At 39.8% G+C, this 24,559-nt stretch overlaps 1 protein-coding gene across 12 annotated transcripts in view; it reads left to right on the forward strand.

Annotated features, from left to right (window-relative positions):
* The window catches only part of PCDH15 (protocadherin related 15), a 441,732-nt gene that overhangs the window by 190,445 nt on the left and 226,728 nt on the right, over positions 1-24,559 (forward strand). For all 12 annotated transcript variants that reach the window (XM_033149148.1, XM_033149157.1, XM_033149155.1 and 9 more), the window contains 2 exons: positions 8,431-8,591; positions 11,939-12,094. In XM_033149148.1, the coding sequence (XP_033005039.1) occupies positions 8,431-8,591; positions 11,939-12,094 (317 nt within the window). The remainder of the gene's footprint in view (positions 1-8,430; positions 8,592-11,938; positions 12,095-24,559) is intronic.

The raw sequence follows: 24,559 nt of genomic DNA on the forward strand, positions 1-24,559 counted from the left end.
ATGCTGGTCTTTTTTTCCAGACCATATTTTATTAAACTGCTAACTATTACTATTCAAATACAGCAAATTCCTATATCTTTTTGAACATCAGCTGCAGCCCAAACAAGCCCCATACATTCATATATTTACACCAGAAACTAGTGACCAAATTCAAAACCACAACTACAGTGACAGAAACTATTTTCCTTTGCTCCTTGAGGAGAGAGTTGGAGGGTGAAATCAAAGGGAAATCTTTCAGGCAGAATACAAGATGCTACTCAGCTTCATGAATAAAACTGAGTTGGGCAATAGGACTGCAGTGTGCTGACAGCTGAGCATAAAAAGTTATTTGTACGATAGCTGTGCCAGTTTATTATTATCTCTCCCTCCAACCCAGTAAGATTTCGGATTGATCGAACTCTTTTCTTCTTTTTTCTTCCATATTGATATTGTTGTATCATTTGGGTTTCAAAGGTTGTGTTCTTCACTGAGATGGAGGAGATTGGAATGGGAGCTTCTAGAGAAAGCAGAGAAACAATGGACAGGGTGTTTGTTTGTTTGTTTGAGCAGGCAGTGACAAGGGACTTAGGCCTGTTCTACTGAGGCAGCACCAAGGTAGTAGAATGAATTCAATCAATTCAAGTTACAGATCACATTTGTCAATGTTGCCCTGTTTTGAAGCTAACTACAAGTAGAAAACAAGCATAGCAAGGAACATGCCAGATCAGTTCATTTCCATTCATTGTGCTAGTGTGTGTTTCTTAAAAGAGATTTCCATACAGGTGTTTGTTTTTTATGTGAGGGAACATTCAAGAGGCACAATCCTATGCAGAAAATCCTATTGTGTGGAATGTTAGGAAACGAGTGTTCTCATTTCCCAGAGAATGTTCTGTGAGTGAGATCTGTGCTCTAATACAGTGGTACCTTTGGTTAAGAGCTTAATTCGTTCCGGAGGTCCATTCTTAACCTGAAACTGTTCTTAACCTGAGGTACCACTTTAGCTAATGGGGCCTCCCGCTGCCGCCGCCGCACGATTTCTGTTCTCATCCTGAAGTAAAGTTCTTAACCCAAGGTACTACTTCTTGGTTATTGGAGTCTATAACCTGAAGCGTTTGTAACTCGAGGTACCACTGTAATGTATTTGGTTTTTTTGTTGCATATTCAAATATAAGCTAACAGTCAAAGAAAGCTGCAGTTTAAATTTTTTACTTTGAATTTGAACCACTTTTGTAAACTTAAAATCAAATAACAAGGTGCTTTTACAACAAAATGAGATAGGCACTTTTCTAACCTTTTCTCCATATGACTGTATTCTAGAAGACAATCAAATCTGGCTGATGGAAGCAGCTGTCAAATAAGTGATTCTATGGGTGGGGGAATGTTGTACCAGCTTATGCACCAGCAGGGTGACAAAGTCTGTTACTTTGCTGCTACTATAGGAATAAAAATGTAGCAATAGCTCTGCATGCTATGCTCTTTCTGTTATGCATCAGATACATGAGAACTGGGACATTTGCAGTTCATCCTTACCTAGGAGTTATATGGGCTATGAAGAGCTTTGGGAGGGGGGTATAATCGCATGAAATTTTGACAGCATCTGTCACTTCCCTTCTGTATGATGTAGACAGGGAATTCTTCTGAATTCTTTCCCCCATATTTAGACCGAGCTGAGCTGAGCTGATGGTTATATGCAGTGCTTTTTTCTGGGGGGACGGAGGGGTACGCATACCCTAAACATTTTGTGAGTCTAAGTTTGGCCTCATTGAGGGGCAGTATTTCAATATGAGTAGAAAAATGAGAGTACTGTACCCCTAAACATTTTTTAAAAGAAAAAAAGCACTGGTTATAAGAAAGAGTGTGTGTAGCATCTGATGGTTTGAGGCAATCAGAATCAGTAAATGGGGCCCAGATACGAGTCAGTAAACTCAAATATTATTTCTGTAACATTTGGAAGCTTGATTTTTACTGATCTTATAGCCGAAGAATCATTACAAGACTTTCCCCCTATGCTGCTGCTACCTTGGAGACTTCTTCTGACTGTAACAAATACAATGGTATTCTGTGTCTGTTTTTCATATGAAAGAAAGAGCTATCCATATATGCTACTCTTATCTTCAAAATGTCACTTGACATCACAATGGCAAGGTCCATTAGCAGGCACAAGGTTGGGCCTCAAAGTTTGGGGAAATGTCTAAGGACAGGTGAAAATCTTGATTCTTCACACCGTTTAAAGACACTTCCTCTTCTCTCCCCATAGCAAATGTGTGCAGACTCCCTTGACACATCTCACTATCTTACAGAAATTATTCAGTTGTTTGAATCAAGGAGGAATAACCAAGTTTGAAATGTTGCTTGAGGGATAAAGTATCTGGAGTCAGTGGACCTCAAGATAAACAGTGTAGAGTACAAGAGACACAGGCTTTCCTAGACTCATTCCCATCATAATCAACCAACTAAGGTTTCTTATGATGAGAACAAGTCTAGGCAGGCCTCAGATTCTTGCACTCTCCCTTCTCCTTCTCTGGCACAGCCATAAGCAGGAGTAGAGTCCAGTTGTTATTATTATTATTATTATTATTATTATTATTATTATTATTATTATTAACAAGCACAGACTAGGATTATGCAAGAACCCTAAAGTGTGGTTAAACTTAGCCATGGTCTGTTCTAACAAATGGTTTCATAATCCATGGATGTAAGCTGGCTTGTTTCAAACAAACCGTTCATCAAAGCAGTTTTTAGCCAAGCTTAACCACGATTTGTCATGCTCTAATGACATAAGTAACAGTTAATGAAAAAAAGAAGCAAAATCATAATTAAGAGTTAAAATACCCTTGTGTTTTTGTTGAGTTCTGATCTCATTTTAGTTTACTGCTGCTTTTTAAAATGTTTTTAATAACTTATTTTAACATTTTTATTGATTATTCTTCTTGTAAACTGCTTCAAGGTTTGTTAGGATCAAGTGGTATTTAAATTCTCTCCTCTCCTCTTCCAGCATGGCCATGAGGAAGAGATTGGAAGCTTCTCCCAGATTAATTGATTTAGCATGCCAGCTGAGCTGAGGTCTAATCTGTGGTAAATCTTACTATGGTTTGCTGAACAAGCCAGCTGAATCACTTACAGTTAGAAGCTGGCTTGTTTCAATATGCCATCATTAAGATTAACCATAGTTTGTGCATATTTGGTTGTTGCAATCCATTGCTATTAATCTAAAATAGAAATGAAAGCTTCAAAGCTCCTCCTTGTATCTGAGCCAGAAGACTAGAGGGAGCACATATTTTGCTTAGGCTCATTCCTAACACGATAAAGTTATGATTTATCATGACCTGCACATTAGTGTGAAATTCTGCTGGGCAATTTAGTTTCTCTTTCTGCTGTCTCGTTGGGATGCTACAATAGGGAAAGATGGTGATATATCAGGAGCCCATTTGTTGAATCCTGTCATTTGCACTTATTGTCAAGGGGGTGTAGTTGGGAGTCACTGGGGCTGATGGGAGTCCAACAACATCTGAAGGCCAACAGGTTGCTCAGCCCTGTTCTAGATTCCTGCAGCAGCCTTCACAGGAACATCAAACCCATGTCACCTTGAAAAATCCAAACAAACTTAGTTAACTTAGCCATTTCTTCATTTAATAACTCCTAAATAAATCTGCAGCTATAGCAGCCTAAATGGACAGGCCTCCAGTGTCAAAAGCTGTTTGTGATTAAGTACCACATTGTATAGCAAGTAACAATACAGGAACCATAACACTGGACTGAAAACCTATTCTTCCTATCACACCTATTTCCCCCCCATTCCCCAAAAGCCTGACATTTCTTGTGATGCTCATAAATCAGTTTGTCTATTATTATTGTTTTCCTTTGCCCTATGAAAATAGAGACTTTGGATAAAAAGGCAGAGAAGCTGTAATCTATGTGCAAGTGTTGACTGAAAATCTAAGCAGTTGATGGGGTGGGGGAAACCACTGAGACAAGTTCTCCAATATCAGTTAACCACAAATGCAGTGCTTGAGAGGGTATGGTGTTCTCCTCTCATGGCAATCCAGAACCACAAAAAGCATAAATGGAACATGAATTAAAATGAATGTTTCCTGATTTGAAATTTAGAAATGATTGGATAATAGCTTTCGGAGCCATGCACAAATTTAATCATCTGGTACTAAGGAGATGCTTTAATTTCACTCAATTTCATCAAATCAGATTGCACAAAAATAACCTATTCGTGAAGTTAACCCCAGCCACATCCAGCTTAATCTCCTTAAAATATGTCAAGGAAAATTCATATGATTGAATTAAATGAACAGTATTCAGAAACCAAGAATCTGATTTCACATTCATTACAGTTGTTTGCTTTAGTAGGTAAAGTTTGGGTACAATGAAAAAAGGAAAGATCTAAAATGATCACTCTATGAAGGAAAACTATCAAATCCCATAGACCCCCTGACAGTTTTTATCAAATCTGGTTTCCTAAAATTCTCCTTTAAAATAATAAACCATTCTCCTTAGTCTCCATTTGATATTTTCCTGTTACTCAAGAATAGTGCCATAAAAAATAATAAATGAAATAAGAAGGAAGGTCACGGCAATGTTGTGAAATTGGAGTTCACATTTCTTTGAGTCTTTCAGGTAACACCAAATCCTGTCTTAACATATAATGTCAAAGCAAGGTTGGAACTGATCCTCCTCCTCCATCATGAGAGACATTTCTTCCAGTTCATCAGAAACCACCTAGTTTGTCATTGCATCTAAACCAGCAAACCATGGTTGTGCTATTCTTCCAAATCAAAGCACATTCAGCAAAGTGCATTGACTAAATCATATACTGTATATGTAGGGATTGCAGACCCTCCCACTTTTTCCTGGGGGTGGAAAATAGAAAAACTTTTTAAATCCAGGCCTTCTGACGCTTCCATCCAACTCTCCTGCAAAGTGGAGGGCCTCGGCATTAGTACAGAGAGGCTAAATAGGGATAATATTTCTTGCTTGACTTTTGTTTCTGCATGTATGTGAGGGGGGGGGGAAAGAGTTTTTCATGTCACACTGAAGCTCTGAACAGCAGGCTGTTTCAGATCCAAAAAGCCATAAAACAACAACTCCAAAGCTGGCTTTGCAGCCATTCCATGCTGAATAATGCAGCCAGGTGTAGAAACCATATATGCAACCTTTGTACTTTGTTCTCTACAGAAGGCAGCTGACCTTTTACGCTAAGTGGGAAATCATTTGTGAAATCCCAATTACTTGGTTCTAAGCTATTTCAGCAGGTGAATGCCACGTGTTAACCCTGCTTTAGAAAGGGAGCACATTACATGTATAGGGAGAAATTGCTGTCCTTTTTTGTACAAGGATCTTATTCCCCAAAGTATAAAATTGCAAAAGCAACTAGTGCAACACAGGTAAAACAAGAGATGCAACTTACTTTATCATAGCAAATCTTCAAAATGTTTGCTTTTTAAAACTTCTGTAAAGTTTTGGGAGATTTTGTTCAAGCATAAAGGACAATGGGCAATTTACCTTCCCAGAATCATATCAGACAGCTCTGCATTTTGTGTATGTGTGTGTGTGTGTGTGTGTGTTTGCGCACGCTACCATCTGGATGCAAAGTTGCCAAGATTGTAGGGAGAATTCAGGTGTCTTGCAGGATTTTTGTTAGGATGCAAAACCAGGTTGGTCTTGAGCAAGTCTCTTTTCAGCTATCCTCAGTTGTTGAAATGGGAAGACAAGATCCCCAAAGCTTGTCCTTTAGTCTCCTGTGGTTTGGTATGGAAACAGCTACTCCTTCTAAACCATTCCTGCAGTACTTTGGTGAGACAGCCCCAGCAGGGATTTAAAATTACAAAACATGCATCAATGCAAAGTGTGGAAATATAGGATGTTAAACCTTTAAATTATCCCCTTATATGCTGCTTCCAAAGTCCCCCCCCCCACTTTCCTCAGCATAGAAAGAGACCACACCTTTGGTAAGTTAAAAATGTTTTATTTACAAATTATTCAAAGAGTAGATTCATGTGCTGTTCTATACAGCAGCAAGAAAAGACAGGCAGCACAACTTGGGTACCAAAATAGTAAGATGTTTTTAAATTATTTGTGCAGAAACACAAAGATGGCTTGCTTAAGCCATGCGATTTAAGCTTGGAGCATCCAGCCTAGATCTCTTTATTGGTAAGGCTCACATGGCAGGACAGCTCACTCTATGGCCTTAACCCCTTCGTGCATTAATTAGAGTTAAGCATGTTTGTTATATGAGGCTGATCTATTCCACATAAAGAGCCCTCTGCTTGTTTCCTGGCCTGTGTAGAATTGAATCAATAGGTGAAGCCAATGCTGTGGCCTTTCACCTCTGGACTGGTTCCAAGGATGGCTTCTATTAGAAATGAGTTGCCAACTAGGGATTCAGATGTATTGTAAAGAAGAATGCGCACTGTGTGTCAGAGAATATGTATCCTTCCACACAAGTGCACAGGCTGAAGTCGGTGTAGAAAATGTCATTCCATGCTGCATCAAAATCTTATCTGCTCCTTTCAGATGTATTGCCAGTAGGTTATCGAGTTGGCATTTTCGCCTAAGGACAAAAGCAGGCTATAAGCACCTAAGAAGGAGGATCAGCATTCTGAAGAAATAAAATAGGGTATTTAGCAAAAGCCAACATATGGACTTAAGTTCATAAGTATAATAAAACAAAGTCATTTGGATCAATGACTGTTTCTAAAATGTATAATTAAGCGAGAAGAGTATAATATGATTAACTCCTGTGTATACCGGTAAATAATAACAAAAAATGAAACTTACTATAATGAAAGACATCAAAGATTATAATCCTGCATGAGTGTGTTAGAAGTCAGAACCAAATGGATGTGGCATTAAGCACGTCATTAGAAAAATATAGCAAGTTTTGTTTTGTTTTTTAAAGCATGCATCTCACCTCCAGGAACAAATTCAATACATTTTATCCCCACTCAAACATAGTAGCAGCTTTATGAGGATGACTTTTGTTAAGGTTACATGTGGAGAAGTAAGGTTTAAATGTCTCATCTCTTTGCATATGGTGGTTCTGATGAAATTCATATACCCTGCTCTTGCTTTCTAAATAAGTAAGTAAATCCTGATATGGTTTATAATAATGCATTGAATGTCACATCTATTTTGGTCCTCAGTGGTTAAGTTTGTACTTCAGCTGTAAATCATTTGCTCCACAAGATTAATAAGCTGCCTAGATGTTGCTTGAATGAAAGGAAAAGGTAGGGGACTTAATGAAATCCAAAAGCCATGTAATGGGACTCCTTTCAATTTTAGCCCAGTGGTGTCCCCTATTAGTCTTCTAAAAGCAAGTTTAAAGTTTGTTGTCACAACAGATAAGGGAACCAAACACTTCCTTCTTCCCCTCCTCCTGTAATTCAAGCACTCCAAATGCTAGGCTTTCTGGTACAATGCTCTGTGTGTGACTTATCAAAGCTCTGCCTGAGCTCTACTGAATCATCAATGGCTATAAAGTATATCTGAGGTTTAATGGTTTGGAAACATCATTTCATGATTTAGTGTATTTTATATTGTTTTATTTGGCCATTCATTATAAACTGCCCTGGGGTCCTAAGGACTGGGAAACAGTTTAGAAATGAAGGTTTCGGTACAAATAATGGGCATGCTTCACTTGTTAAAATCAATGGAAAACATGTGCAAGCCAAGAGACCAGATTTCATGGCTAGTGCTTCATAGTATTCGTGACTTTGGACCTATGTCTCAAAGCAATACCCCAGCGTATAGTGTGGGTGAGGACATATGAGCAATCTTGCTGATGCTAAGTAGGTCTGGGTCTGGTCAATACCTGGATAGGTGATGACATGGGAACCAAATGTGTGTAAGATTGAGGGGCCTGTCGTGCATGTGACTTCATCAGGAGGAGGCTGTGTGTGGAATCAGGCAAGGCTTCAACAGCCAGCGGGTCCTCTCTCGTGCTCAGAAGGAGCCGGCCACTGAAGCCACACCATGCTCTGCTCAACCCTAGGCCTCCTCTGATCCTTCAACATTGAGGGGGGTCTGGCCCCCTGCCATCAGATATGGAGGGGGCAAAGACAGCTCAGCCCCATAGAGTTGGCACTCCTGTATGGCATATAAATGTAGGAAAATAAAAAGAAATAAATCTTATTCAGCCTAATACCATAGTCATGAAACAAATAGCTCCCTCCCTCCCACCCTTCCATTCCTATCCAGTAAGAAAACTTAATTCTGATCAATGTAATATATGTGGTTCTGTTGTGGTTGTTCTTTTTCTCCCTTTGTTTGCTCATAGCTTTACGTAATACATCTCACTTGTCAATATTTTGAACAGCTGTAGTCATAATTTGTGAATATGGCTCATAGCAATTGTCTGACATATGAGGAAACTCGTTACTGCCTTTTGAAAACCTGCATTGCACTTATGTAACGCAAAACCTGTCATCACTGTTTGTGTTTCAGGCACAATATTGGTAGACAATATGTTGATCAAAGGTACAGCAAGGGGACCTGATCCCACCATTGAACTGACATTAAAGGACAACGTAGACTACTGGGTTATCTTAGATCCTATCAACCAGAGGCTTTATCTAAACAGTACTGGACGAATTCTCGACCGAGATGTAAGTTGGTGTCTCTTCTTCCCCCTTGCTCCAGTTTCCTTTTTGTATTAAAAACTGCTGATTTCAGTGGAAAATATGCATTTTCACAACTAATAAAGGTGGGAAATGTGAAGTGTTTGTTTACTCAGTGTAAGTCTCATTCAGCCCAGCTCTGTATGCTTCAGATTGCAGCCTAAGGATGCTTGTCAAAAGTGAAGATGACTTAAGAAATAAAAATGCTGTTAGTATATTTTATAGTTCTTGGATGTTCTATCAAAAATAGTGGCAGGGTTTTTTTAAAGGACATTTTGTATCTGTATGTTGATCCATATTCATACTGATGCAAGCCTGTGTGTACTTTTTTGTTCAAGCATACAAACCATAGCAGTTTGAATAACAACCCATTACCCTTGGCCCTCCATGTTGCTGAACCACAGCTCCTGTCATCCCTGTTGATTGGCTATGCTGGTAGGGGCTGATGGGAGTTGGAGTCCACAAACATCTGGAGAGCCACAGGCAGGCCAGCCCTGATCTAAAGGCTGCACCAGGTAAACCAGAAGTGATGGGATTTCAAACAATAAACAAGATATATGGTTAACACTGTATAATCCAAACCTACTGTGAGCCCCAAACTCAGCACAACGCATTAGACATATATTGAAGGCCGCTAGGAGTTTGATATACCTCCTAGTCTTGGTCTCTACTGCAGACATAGAAAAGGGAACAGTCAATTACTTGACAAACTGGGTGATAGCTATGTTTGGCTTGCCCAAAATAAAATAAAATGATATTGGTAGAATCACCGCAGCTGTGTTGGACTCCTAGAGCAGGCAGTCAAACCCAATTTGTTTACATGATGTATAACCCAGTATAACCCATGATGTACAATGTTTGCTGCTTGTTTCTGGGAGGTTTCTGTGGAAATCTTTAATGCAACACCTTTTGCTATTTGAACATAGGATTACATTAAAACTTGTTCCACTTCAATAATAACCTGGAAAAGACCCAGCTTCTTCCTTACAAATAGAACCAGTGTTAACTGAAGTAGATATGTGTCTTGGTGTTCTAGGAATAATGGGTATACAGGACAGACAGATAGATAGATATGGTTAATGTGTGCATATCAGCTTACCTATATGCACATTGATGCAGTCTAGAAATAAATAAAACTAGGCACTTATCCACAGCAATGCTCTACGTCTTCAAGAAATTTATCTTTTTTTGTGGTTATGTGTGTTTTAAGGTTCCTTTAGCAGTAAAGGGATAAAAGAGAATCTGCTGGCAGTTCAGCCTAGTCGATTTCAGCACTCTACCATCTTGTTAGGGGAAATGGCTATAAATTAGAAGTTGGAGTGGGCATGCATTTTTCCCTACCAGCAGGCTGTCCTGCCCTCACCAATTATGATGTAAAATGAAGCCTCACACGTTTTCATGCTTCCTCCCTCTCCCCATCCACGCGATTCACAAAAGAGACAATCTTCCTGAATTATATAATGCTATTGTGAGATGAATATTTGTGAACTCCTCGTTTCTTTAGGCAAAAGAAACTTATTTAGATTCAGAATGTATCCTTTTTAGTCTGCTGTGTGCTAGTAAGTGGGCAGATATATTCAGTTGATTTAGCCAGCTGACAATGTAGTCCATACAATTTGCTTTTCTGCAGAAGCAGCTATGATTTGAATGTGCACACCGTAGGCGGAGTGCCTACTGAGTAAGCCAAGAGGTTTTCTTCCCTCTGGCCAAGCCTGCAGCCTCTTTCTGCTGCCAATCACTTTCTTCATTTCTTTACACTTTCTTCAGATTTTGGGGCTCCAGGGCATACACCATATTCTTGGGTGCATCTGATCTGGTGAAGCCCTGAAGCAACTAAGTTTTGAAGTTAACAGCCAAACACCTGGTCCTTTCTTTTATTAACTTACTTTCAAAAGATGGTTTTTAAAAGACAGGTTTATAAGGATTCCACTGTTCATTTTCAATTCAGGAGCGAATTTGTGCATTTCTGTTTGATTTCAACAGATTGAGCTCCTTATTCAGAGACAGAGAGTGCAAACATCTTCAGTGTGTTTAAAGAAGCATTTGGGCAGGATTAAATGAAGTGGAATTAAGTGATCATACAAGACTGAAATCTTCAGTCAATATGTAATGTTTTGCTTTAAAGTGTGTAATATAATGGGACGGGCCCTCTTACAAATTTGGTAACTGGTTAAATAATAGGAAGGTGAAAACAGGTGTGAATTGGTGGTTTTCACAGAACAGGAAAATATGAAGCAGGGTCCCCCAATGATGCTATTGGGACCTGCACTATTTAATTTTCATAAATGTTCTGGAGTCAAGGAAAAGCGGTAAGAGAGCCAATTTATGGATTACACCTTATTATTTTGGGTGGTGCCCAAGCTGCAAAGGAGTTCCGAAAGGAGTGTCAAATTGGGATAATGGGCAAAAGCGACTAATGAGATTCTGTATAGGCAATGACAGTGATCCACCAGTCCCCCAACCCCAACACCACTTCTCCACTTGTGGAATCTGAATTGACTGTGACTAAAGCCTTAGGAATGCTTGGCTCACATGTTTCACAATGATGTGTTCAATGGGAAGTGGGACTGTGCTCTTCACCCCACCAATGACATCTCATCAGCTTTCTTCAACAACTCTGGGTTGCATGAAGCTGCTTGTTAAGGAACTGCAGTGCATGGAACCCTGCCCCCATTGAAGAGTTCTGTGTGATCAGGTGTCCTGATCACATGGAAACCCTTACATGTGAGCAGGAGTTCCTTTACAGACACTTATTTGTAACGTGTTTGCTTAAGGAAGCTGGTGTGTTGTTGGGGCAGGGCTCAAAAGACTAAAAACAGGAGCAGAGGAAGCTGCCTTGTACCTATTTGAACCATTGGTCCATCTAACTCACTATTATCTACACCAGGATTTTCCAAACTTGTGTCTCCAGCTGCTTTTGGAGTACCATTCCCATCATCCCGGGCCACGGGTCCTGCTAGCTTAGGGATGATGGGTGCTGTAATACAACAACGGCTGGAGACCAAAGTTTGGGAAACCCTGATCTACACCATGGTAAGCCAATGTGATGCCCTCAAGCTGATATGGAACTGTAACTCTCAGGAGCCCTAGTCATCGTGGCCAGTAGGTAAGGTCCAATAACACGTGGACAACCCCAGGTTCTCTTTCCCTGACTTAGACTTCAATTCTGACCCCAGTTACTTGGAGTTGAGTCCCGCTGAACTCAGTAGGACTTAACTTCTGAGTAGATTTGGCTAGGGTTGCACTTTTATCTTATATTAAACAGAAATAATACTCCATATATCCAGGTGCTTTGTAGAAGTAACTATGCATTTATTTTTCTCCCTTCTTTACAGCCACCAATGTCCATTCAGTCTATTGTGGTTCAAGTCCAGTGCATTAACCGAAAAGTAGGAACTGTTATCTATCATGAAGTTCGGATTGTAGTGAGGGACAGAAATGATAACTCTCCCCAGTTTCAGCAGCAGCAGTACTATGTAGCAGTCAACGAGGTCAGTTTTAGTATTGGTATTGTTATCATTTTTTTCTAACTACTCATGTAATTTTTGATATCATCTCATCAATGCTAGCAACAGTACTAAAGCACTTAATGTTAATTTGCTTTTGGGTTTTCCAGTTGATTTTGAGCCTTTTGTGTGTTTACATTAAGAACATGCCTTGAACTGAATCACTTGAGAGAAAATCATACTTGTATTAATTAAACAAACCCAACCCATTCAGAGTGGATTTACAAACAGGGGCTGGGTGTATATGAGTAAGCAAAGAAGACACAAACTATTTTACAGCTTTTATTGACTTAAAATTAGCTTTTGGCTCTGTATGTTTCCTGATTGTCTTTGGAGTAAACTAGAGCAGTACCATCTTGATAGAAAACCATTGGTTTTGATCTGTGTCCTGTATGCTGAACTTGTAATAATTATGGCCATCTTTCTGTGAAGATTGTGTCTTCTCATACAGTTAGGCAAGGATCTGTCCTTGCCTTCATTATTTTGAATTTGTAACTGGTAAATTTCTCCTCATTTTTGGAAATAATATCTTCTCATCCTCCTAAGATATCTGTTGTATGCAGATGATGCAGTTTTAATTTTGAAGACATAGTCGGGTAATAAATGTTTCCTTTTGGGGTTCAATTATTTTAAAATTGAAATTCTTAACCATTAACCATCCAAAATCCAGAATTAATATTTTCTAATACCGTATATACCCGAATATAAGCCGACCCGAATATAAACCGAGGCACCTAATTTTCCCACAAAAACCTGGGAAAGCTTATTGACTCAAGTATAAGCCGGTTCACCTTTGCCGCTGTGGAGGAGGAGGAGGAACGAGCAGCCCGAAAGCAGCCCTTTGGGCTGCTCCTTCCTCTTCCTCCTTTGCCAAGTTTGCATTTATGTGAGCAGTTCAGGAATGGAACAAGCGGCCTGGGGAGAGTAAAGAACCGCTGTTCTTGTACACTTCTTAAGGAGTGGTTGACTGGGGAGAGCGGGTGGCGGCACGAGCGGAGAGAAAGGGCTTCTTTCTCGCTGCCCCCACCACCCGCCTCACTCAAGTATAAGCCGAGGGCAGCTTTTACAGCACAAAAAATGTGCTGAAAAACTAGGCTTATACTCAAGTATATACAGTAATATATTTCTTTGGGTCCCATATAGTCATATGCTCAATCAAGTTGATTTACAGAAATACCTTGAGCATTTGGTGTCTTGAGTCTGCCAACTTGAGAACTCAGAGTAAAAAACTGAAGGGGCCAAGGTGAAGCAGAATGTGAATGCAGTTACTCAATTTTTCTGAACAAAGGGTGGAAAATTTGTTGCACCCTTGTGGACTCTGCTTTATTGGAGGTTTTTAAGCAGAGATTGGATGGCCACCTGTCGTGGATGCTTTAGCTGAGATCCCATACTGTAATTTCCCCATTTAAATTTTGCCACTTGTAAACAACAAAACCAACTGTGACCCATCAAAATATGCATTTCCATATACTTAACCTGTTCAGTCTCTTGAACTGTTGAATGTGTGTACACTGGGCTTATGGGTAAAGTTCATTCTGTTTAAAATGCTTTGGGACCAATCTAATAAAGGCTTCAAAGAGCAATGCTGCACCCCACTCCAATTTATCCCACCCAATAGGTAAAATCAAGCTGGAATTCAAAGGGACTTGGTCTTGGATCTCAATCAGCTTGCAGTAAATCCAACTCTAAAAATATTTTCTATCACTAGCTAGAATTGGAACCCACCAGTCCAAAATAATTTTATAGATGTCAGGAGGCATGAAATCATCCCCTGGTGCTTTCATGCAGCTCTTCTCCAGATCTTCCTGGTATACCATTTAGCCATGTCAGATACGTCAACAATGATGGCAATTCTCGAAAATATGATCCAGTACAACAGAATAGCTCAATACTTTAGACCAATTTTATGCCAAATGTATTGATTTCCTCCTTTAATAAGTTTCCAAAAATGAGCTGAATCTTCCCCTCTAGCTGCTCTATTAATTTCCTCCTGCACCTGTCTGATATATATCACTCCCTTTCTATATAGATTTCTTTTCATTCCTACGTTGCTGAGCCCAAATCCAAAACAAGTCAGAACAATTTTTAGCACTGCTTGATTTTAAGAACTGTTATTTCAAAGCATTTAATGTTCATTATTCTGTACATAGGTTTATTGCCTTTTAAGTGGCACAAATTATTGTAAACACCATTATTGTTGTTCCAAATTTCTTCTTAATGTAAGAGTTTATTGGCTCTTTTTGCGTCTTGAAGCTTTATAATTATTTGCTATTGTTTTGAGTTGAAATATTTTTGAGCTGTTTAGAGCACTGGGGTGGGTAGGTTTAAAATTCAAACAACTGCACAAACATTTCCCCCTATAATTGATTTTGTTAAGTGCATATAAGTTCGATATAATTATAGAATACATTTGTTGTGGTTTATTTACAGCAATTGTAATCCACAGTCCTCAGACTTTTGCATTTAACAATGTTTTAAATTAATATCAGGCACGATAAGTTCTCAGGTGTGTGTGTGTGTGTGTGTGTGTTTTACCTTGGTGACTTTCTTTAGTGTGAGAAAGGCTGCATCCACAAGATGAATGTACATGCTTTAATTTTTATAAAGGACCACCTTACACTGGGCTGTGTGGGTATGGACTGAGTGGAAGCATCCATCCCTCTACTCAATTCTGTCAGCTTAGCCAACCTCCTGCAGGCTGCTACCAATGGAGCGATACAAGACAGAGCTTCACCTCCATCAACACAGAGCTTCCCCCTTTACCCTCTTAATGGCAGGCAGAAGGCCCTTCAGTTGTATCTCCAATTGAAGAGCCCAGTGGAAATTTCCCCAAACAGGGTTTTCTGAGGACAGAGTGGGGCTGAGCTGACCCAGGATCTGCTATATCACAAGCTGGTCTCAGAGCTGGCCCTACTATTTGTATGGACTGTGGAGGCTTTTCAGGGTAACAGCTGGATTTTTGCACTGTTATGTGATGTGATAGAACCCAGTTCTTTCACATAGACAATCCTCATGCCTTTGTATTCCTCCTTCAATTGGCCAAATGGTGATTAGCCTCCTCTGTTGACTTCTCCTCTGCAGGTGTGTGTGTGGCTTGTGGCTGGTTCAGTATAAATCTTTCATAAGTTCTGTTACTTGATCAGGCGCGGCTATTAAGAGTGTCTTTGAGTTGCTGTTGAAAAGTCATGAAATGGCAAGCAGCCTTGTGATAAATCAGTAGCATAATTAATTGTGTGGTTTAATTAGCTGAAATTAAGGATTGTAAAAACTAACTTATGGTCTGCAGCAGTAAAACTTTCAAACTGTCTCCTTCTGCTTGCTTGCTTGCACACCCACCCATCCCTCTTTTGGTATAGCCGTCTGTTGAAAGAAAAGATCTCTCAATAACATGCTCCATAGATTTGAGGAACATTTTATAGTCTTGGAGGAAATTAGGACAAGAAAATAAATTGGTTATTTCAGTAAATTACCCCTTTCCTTGCTAATCAAGGTGCAGCTCTTACAAACTTTGGAGATTTCAAATGTTACTGAATTTCACAACTAACCCAAATCCCCGGAGGAGCTGCTGTTTGACTTGTACAGGGGTAGCTGCTGAGCTTAGGAATTCAGTGTCTCAATCTGAGCTCTAGTGTTTTGGATAGGTTTAATTATAAGGCAGAGATGTGAAACTTGTGGTCCTCCACATGTTGTTGGACTCCATCTTTCACCATTCCTAACCATTGACCATTACATGAGTTGAATTCAATTTGCACAACAATGCTGTCCTGCCACTTTTTCTCCACTGCAGCCCCCTGTGCCTTCAGTAGGCCTCTCGTTTGCACCGGGGACCTGCAGGAAAGGACAGGGACATGACATGCTGAGAGACTGCAGTGAAGTGAGGGGAGAGATCAGACGCAGCCAGTTTCTGCAAATCAGAGCTACGCTAGCACAAGCTGTCTCTGCCTCATTTTTCACTTATTTCTTCATCCCTCAGGCTTTCCATGAGTGCAGGAAGCTACAGTGGGGAGGAAGGAGCCAGACAACCAATTTTACCTCTAGCCCCACCCACTATTGGCATGTGGCCTCTGGAAGGTTACCCAGAAGAGGATGCAGTCCTTGGGCTGAAGGAAGTTCCCCATTCCTCAGCAATGATGCCATTGGCATAAACAGTCCAACAATATAGCCTTCCCTGTCTGATCATTGACATTCCCAATGAGCAGTGTTGGAGAGTATAATTTTAACTAAAAGCCTGTGATAACCATGATACCTGAAATTATATCAGGCTACATATGCACCAAATATGAGCAAAGGTGTCTCTTCTTTTCTTATACCTCCAACCCATGGTTGCATCTTTATATATTAACTGGTGTATTGCCATATGCATATTATATTACAGCATATGTTGTGTATTTTACATTGTTTTAACCTACACAGATCAATTGTATTTCCAATGTTATTATTAAATTCTTTTCTGTTCCTGTTTTGCTGAATTCCTTCTACTATTGCTTAGAAGATCTATTAGAAGATATTTATTTAAGACAACGAAAACTTCTGTTTTCCAGACCCTATTTTTTCCTCACATGGTGTGAGATTTCTTACTTCTGCTCCTCTTACAAGAGTTTGAGTATTTGCAAATACTGAAAAAAGGCAAGTGAAGACTAGAATTTTTATTTAGTTGCTATTTTTTAGTGTATGAAATTACAACCCCCTGAGAGATGAAGTTTTAAAATCCCACTCTAGCTCATATAGAATATTCTCTCCCATTTGTTTTGCTCTTTGAAATTCTGTGTTATTGCGCAGTGGAGCCAAGAGGGATATTTTAGGTGCTAAAGGTTGCGTGTGCTTTAGAATTTGAAGGCACATGAGAGCACTATCATGCTGAAACTACGTAGCTCTGTCCCAGTGCCTGGATAAGTGGCAGCCTGGTAGCAACAAGTATCCTACCTTGGGTTCCATGATGGAAGGGAGGTGGGATATAAAAGTATAAAAACCCTAGGGCTACCACATCTGCTCTTCCTGCTCGCCAAGCCTGTCATACAACCATCTTCCTGAACACCTGACCAACTGCTCCTCCCTTTATACCTCACTTACTCCCTTGCCTATCTCAGCACAGCTCAGCTCAGCTCACCCACTCCCCTAATGATTCACCTTAATCCACTCTCCTCATAGCTCTCTTCAACCCCTTTCAAAGGAGGGGAAGGTGCTTCAGAAAGTTTCTGAAGTGCTTCCTCCCACCTTTAAACCTCACTGCACCTGTATGTAATGGAAGGAGAGATGCTTCACCACTCTCTCCCTCTTTTAAGCTGTTCGTCTGGGCTGTGTGCCACCCTGTTGTCATGCTTCAGGTCACGTGGCCTCCTACTGGGAGCCATGTGAACTACAGTATGATAACAACCTTACATTTCAATGTATATAGGAAGAAATACTGGTTTCATTTTGCTGCACTTTCTCTTGCTCTTGTTTTCTAAGCCATATCCATTGTGTTGGTGAATAATCAGTCCCTGTTTGCTTCCCTACCCATGGTGGGGTATTTCCGAATGGTTGAAACCACAGCAACCTAATACTGTTGTTGCCTGGTAATAGTTAATAATATTAGAGGCTGATAATCTATACATTTGTCTTACTGTATTGCTTATGACTTTACTCTTTACAATATGGGCATTTCTTGTGAGCTTTATAATTCCATATAAACTTAATAATTTGTGACTGAGTTTACTTCAGCAACTGCCATACCAGGTAGTGTAAGGAAAATAAATGGTATTGTATGCAGTACCATCATATTATCATTGCAGCCATTCCCAGACATGGTGTGTGTGTGTGTGTGTGTGTGTGTGTGTGTGTGTGTGTGTAATGGATTCAAAATGCACATCACTCACACTAGCAATTGAGATAAAACTAAACTGCAAACTTTCTGGGGACACAGAACAGTCACACCCAGTCTGAATGGGAAAGAGTTGAAGGAAAGCAATGGAAATGATAAATAGTTCAGAAGCATGCCACATGAGGAAAAGTCAAAGGCACTTGGTTTGTTTAGCTAAGAGAAAAGAAGATTAAGGTGAGAGTGGATAGCAATAGCTTACATTGATATGCTTTAAATAGTCCATTGGTTCATTGGTTCTTTTGTAGTTGCAAGAATTTTATTATGATGAGGTAGCTCTGAAGGTCAATGAATCCATTACTGGCCTGAACAGTCGTAAATCTTAGTATGCCTCAATGCCAACCTTAACAGACCATGGTGTGTTTTGGGGTAATAACTACTGGGAGAAATTACTGCAAAATTTACTGATCTTCCATTTTGAGAGAAACCATTTTGTTGATGTATATTTAGCTCTTATTCTAAGGGCAAGATTGCAGTCTTGTTTAAGAATATTCAGATCCAGTTATTCTGATAGTTACAAGATTTTAATGTGTTAGGTTTTTTGCCTTGATTTGAGGATAGTAAGAAGATAGTCTCTGTCCTTTAGTAGTACTTTTGGATAACACTCCCCCCTATTTTTGGAAGACAATTCTTAGGTACAATTTGTCCCCTTTGTTGGAAGTATAGTCTGTAGTAAGATGTGAACTTGGAAATTATAGTTCAAAGTGAATTTCTTCCACTTCCAGTGTAATTATGCTCCCCACCTCACCTTGGTGTTTAAATCACTAATCTCAGTTGGTATGCACAGCATCAGAAGCATATTGGTGTGTGATAATTACCTGTAAATTGTATTTTGCTTCGCTATGAAGGTCCTCAGTAACAACTACTACTTCTTCTTACTACTACTACTACTACTATTGCCTTAATAAGGCTTAATAGGCCATGAAAGTAATGAATGCATCTCATGGAAATTAGATTAATTTAATACATAAATTACTGAAGTGGATTTCTAAAGCTTAAATGCTTCATATGTAGATAAGGTTCTCTTTTATTTACAATGCTTCCGCTTTTCCCAGGGATGTAAGAATGTCTTGTTGTTAATTGGCAGCAATAAACTTTTGTAGTTTGTCTTCTAAAAAGAGCCACTTAGACAGTTTGCAGTAGTTTCTCTGGTTGTCCTCCCCCTTCAGCTGACATTGATGAGCAACAATGTTGCTTTTTATTGCAGGATGTTATATTAAAAAGATGTCATGATAAAAAGATACCTGAAATTTACATACAGATTATCCTTCCTGTAAAGCTATACAAGCAACTTTCCTCTTACGACATCCTGAGATCTGGCAAGTGGATACAATCTGATGCTTGAATGATGAAGAATTGGTGACATGCTAAAGGAATGTTAGACTGTTTCATAGGGATGAAGGACTTTGATGTTCCAGTAAAAAAATCAAAATAATATGGGGAAGTGGCTCAAGACATGATGGAATCCAGGATGTACCGGAAGCAGACAGAACAATTTACACTGGAGAAACCTCTTCTAGTCAGTGTAGACAATACTGAGCTAGACCGATGGTCTTATGTAGTATAAGGCAGCTTCTTCTGTTCCTATGTTCACTATATTAAGCCAAAGAAATATTGGTTACAGTGAACATTGCAATCAGGAAGCATAATTAAACCACATCATATTGTTATAAATGAGTTCAGCGGTACCTCGGTTTAAGAACAGTCTGGTTTAAGAACGATTCGGTTTACAAACTCCGCAAAACCGGAAATAGTATCTCAGTTTAAGAACTTTACCTCGGTCTAAGAATGGAATCCAAATAGTGGAAGGGCACTGGCAGCAGAAGGCTTCTTTAGGGGAAGTGCACCTCAGTTTAACAATGGTTTTGGTTTAATAACAGACTTCCTGAACGGGTTAAGTTCGTAAACCGAGGTGCCACTGTACAATATATAATACAATATTCCCCGTAAGGGAGTTCTCCACTTCACCACTTGGTTCCTATGTGGATTCCAGTAAATTTGGATTAGAGCTTTTCAAACAAAAAGTTTCAGGTTCAATCCCAGAAATCTCCAGGCAAGTCTGAGAGTGATTCCTGTCTAAAACCCTGGAGAAGAGTGGTTGTCAGTCAGTGCAGACAGTACTGAACTAGATAGACTAACAGACTGACTCGGTATAATATATCACCATAGGTTTCAGTTTTAAATGTTTACTTCCAAAATTTCCCAAGGTGTTCTAAATTTAATATATCTCAGATATAATGATGGGAAGTCCCTGAGGTCTCGTGATAGATATTCTTCATATCTTATTGAGCACAATTAAAACAAATGCACCCAATATTAAACACTCGGGCAATTTATGCAATGACATGGTGGAAGGTATCTCATTTTACTCTGCCCATTTTGTTGAAGTTCCATTTCCCCTCTTTCTAGATAATAGGAAAGTTTTTGTTGTTTGGAATGCTGGAATCTGTTCCTCAACATGTTAATTTGGCTGGCAAGTTTGATTTGACCTTTTAAAATATTTGACTGAGTTGCAAATCCTTCCTTCCTATTCACATTTCTTATTTTGCTCCCAGTGATGAGTAGAGAGGGACTCTAGGTTCTTCACACACAGAGGTGGATTTTGTTTTGTTATTTTGTTTTTACATAGCTTTGTTTAATATTCTTTACCCTGGGAAAGGGGCAATAGTTCACAAGGTATTTTGCAGTATACTGTCAGAAGGAAATTGGTAGGAAGGCAATTTGGTGTGACAAAGGATGTCATAAGAACATTCTGTATATCTATAGCAGTATGTCAGTTATGTCATCTCAGAACTGATTACCTAATCATGGCATTTGTTTATTATAGTATACAGTAATGCATGAAATAATTGATGCCACACAGCTACATGTTGCATTAAAAATATTGGATGTTACACAATAGTCCCAGATGTGAATTACTGGCAGAACTAGTCAAATTTAGCTTCAAGTATATAGTGGATGTTAGAAGAGAGAGCCAGCATGGTGTACTGGTTAAGAGCGGTGGACTCGTAATCTGGTGAACCGGGTTTGCGTCTCTGCTCCTCCACATGCAACTGCTGGGTGACCTTGGGCTAGCGACACTTCTTTGATGTTTCTCAGCTTCACTCACCTCACAGAGTGTTTGTTGTGGGGGAGGGATGCAAAGGAGAATGTTGGCTGCTTTGAGACGCCCTAAGAGGAGTGAAAGGTGGGATATCAAATCCAAACTCCTCCTCCTCCTCCTCCTCATAACCACCTACAGCTGAATCAGTTTGCTCTTCTATTCCCATGCGGCACCACTGCTCAGAAGTAAATTTTGTTTTCAGTGGGACTTTCTTCCACATAGGGGTTCGTGGATTGCCTCCCAAAGCACTGAGCTGTGTTTTTAAGTTGCTTTAACATCTTACCTGTGCTTCATTTTCACTGCACTGAACCTAAGGGTTCACGGTTCTAATGAACCGTGTAGAAGGCTTGCTTCTGCATCTGCATACAGACAGTGCACAAGCTTGGGTGCATCAGTAAGGAGGATTCTACATGCCTTATGTTGTAATTGGATGTGGTCTCCCAGCCCATGCATTAGTCTTCTGCACACTTGACTGGGAAGACTCGGCTACAGAAACCTGTTTCTGCAGACAGATTGTATTTGCTAAATCAGGATGGTAGTGTTGGCATTAAAAAAATAATAATAATCAGCACGTAACACAGCTTTGAGTATGAATATAATTTATCCCTACCTTTCCACTGAAATAACTCAAGGCAGTAAAAACACATAAATAAAAATAATTAAAGCTCCAGGAAGTTAAGACAAAACACTAAAGAGGCAAAATAGCAGCTAGTTATATACTATCAGAGTAGTATAAAATTACATGAGATTTTTCTTTTTTAAACAAAGCCGTCTTAACTAACTAATAACATCTAAAAAATGAAGGTTCCGAATGAAGCCCCTGTGGTCAGCAGTGCCAAAAATGGCCCTCTAACACTTTGAAGCCACTCTTACTTCATCCCATTTTGTCACACAGAGAAGGGCCTCTTCACTGGGTCTTAGGAAGCAGGTAGTCCTTAAGATTTCTTGGATTTGGACCATGCAGCGCTTTATGGGTCCCTTTATCAACCCTTTGAATTGGTCTCAGAAATGTTTTGCTAACCAAATGAAATGTGAGAGATCACTGCAGATGGTGACAGCAGTCACGAAATTAGAAGACGCCTGCAATGCCAAACCTAGACAGCATCTTAAAAAGCAAAGACATCACCCTGCCGACAAAGGTCCATATAGTAAAAGCTATGGTTTTCCCAGTAGTAATGTATGGAAGTGAGAGCTGGACCATCAAGAAGGCTGATCGCCGAAGAATTGATGCTTTTGAATTATGGTGCTGAAGGAGACTCTTGAGAGTCCCATGGACTGCAAGAAGATCAAACCTATCCATTCTTAAAGAAATCAGCCCTGAGTGCTCACTAGAAGGACAGATCCTGAAGTTGAGGCTCCAGTACTTTGGCCACCTCATGAGAAGAGAAGACTCCCTAGAAAAGACCCTGATGTTGGGAAAGATGGAGGGCACAAGGAGAAGGGGACAACAGAGGATGAGATGGTTGGACAGTGTTCTCGAAGCTACTAACATGAGTTTGGCCAAACTGTGAGAGGCAGTGAAGGATAGGCGTGCCTGGCGTGCTCTGGTCCATGGGGTCACGAAGAGTCGGACACGACTGAACGACTGAACAACACAACAACATGCTTTCACCAGCAAATGGGATGGTCCTGTGAGCAACTTTGCTGTCACGTTTTAGACCAATGCAAGGTTCTGAAGGTTATTCAAAGGCAGCCCCATATAGAGCCTGATGAAGTGAATGTGGCAGGTTTTGCCATTTTCAGCTTTATATATGACATCCAGCTCTCCCAAGTTTCAGACAAAACAAACTTGGGAACTCTTGCAAGGAAAGCAGTTGCTCAACCATGGAGTTATGTCCCTTTCCCATTTTCATGTGGGCAGTCACACCAGCAGCTGCTGGCATGATTTGGGCTGTAGAGCTTCAAGAGGTCTTCCTGTTCAAAGTTCTTTATTTGGTTTCACAGAAGGGCTATATAATTTCATTTGGGTTTTAGAAAAAAGTCTAAGAAAACAGCTTAGCCTAAATGAAACAGCTACGGGGTAATAGGCTTAAGGAATGTAGCCTTGATGCATATTTTCAACCCCTGAAAACTGTACTACCGAAAATGAGGAGCATATGGGCTGAACTCTAAAACACATTTACCAGACTAATGAATCATTGCTTAGAGAAGGCAGTGCTAGCGATCATATCAGCACACCAGTGTTATACTAGCATTTCAGGAAGGTGCATTGGCATACCCTCCAACATTTCTCTGATGAAAATAGGGAAACCCCATTCCATAATGAACATATTACTATTTATACCCTATGCATCTTACTGGATTGCCCCGGCAGCTTCCAACATATATAAAAACATAAAACATTTTTTAAAAAAACTTCCCTGTATAGGATTGTCTTCAGACTGCTCGAGAGTTGGAAAACTCCATACCTTTCAACTCCATACCCTCCAACATTTCTCCAATGGAAATAGGGACGTCCTAAGGAAAAGCAAGACATTCTCGAATCAAATCAAAAACCGAGACAGCTTCTCTAAATTAGGGACATCACTGGAAAATAAGGACACTTGGAGGGCCTGCATTAGTACTAAGATTTTGTTTTAACTGATATCATTCAGTAATTTTAACTAATTAACAAGGTAACTAGGCTTCAGAAGAGCTGGCATATTATATGGAAGATTCCAACAGACAGAATTTTGCTGACCTATAGCTGATGAGCAGTCGCTTCCTTGGATGCTTCTGGTGTAATTTCCCCCTCCCCTCATACTGATGATGTGATTTTCTAACATGCACTTAAAGAGAGTGCTATTGTACAACTGTAGTTTGTCCACCTAGCAATTTCCTTTTTCCCTTGGTGGTAGGTTTGCAGTTAAAGGCCTTCTCTGGTCCCTCAGAATATTATAGACGGGACTGGTAAAATACTTACTACTATCACACCTGACAGTTCCTGAAAGAATATTTAACCTTTCCAGTTCTGTCATCTTGATGGCACTAACTATGTAACTCACTGCTGCCAAGCCTTTCTTGTGTATTTGTTCCAGAGAAAGAGGGAGGCAGCTCTTCTCATGTCATAAAAGGTCACAAGAAGAAATGCCTACTTAATGCACACATAGGATGTGTTTTAGAAATGCAAGCTTCCTACCTTTGACTGCAGTCTCTAAATTATTATCTGAAGTGTCTTTATCTACAGTTTGGGTCTCAACACTAATCCCTTGGTTATGTGTTCCACAGGCTAGCTAGATGCACATTATCCATTTAAAGCACATGACTTTGCCCAAAGAATCCTAAGAACTGTGGTTTGTTAATTATGCTGGGAATTGTAGCTCTGTGAGGGGGCAAATCTGGGATTCTTTGGGGGAAGCAATGTGATTGAAGTTATTTTATTTTTCAGGGAGTTTCACAGGATTCAATAAAGCACACAGATTCACAGAATATAGATGTGCAGAATGTATATTTTAATTGAGACTTGCCCATGTGAAAAGGAGGTGTGGGTTCAAAGCTATTCATGCTGTAC

The sequence above is a fragment of the Lacerta agilis genome, chromosome 5 (assembly GCF_009819535.1).
Source record: "Lacerta agilis isolate rLacAgi1 chromosome 5, rLacAgi1.pri, whole genome shotgun sequence".
Lineage (NCBI taxonomy): Eukaryota > Metazoa > Chordata > Lepidosauria > Squamata > Lacertidae > Lacerta > Lacerta agilis.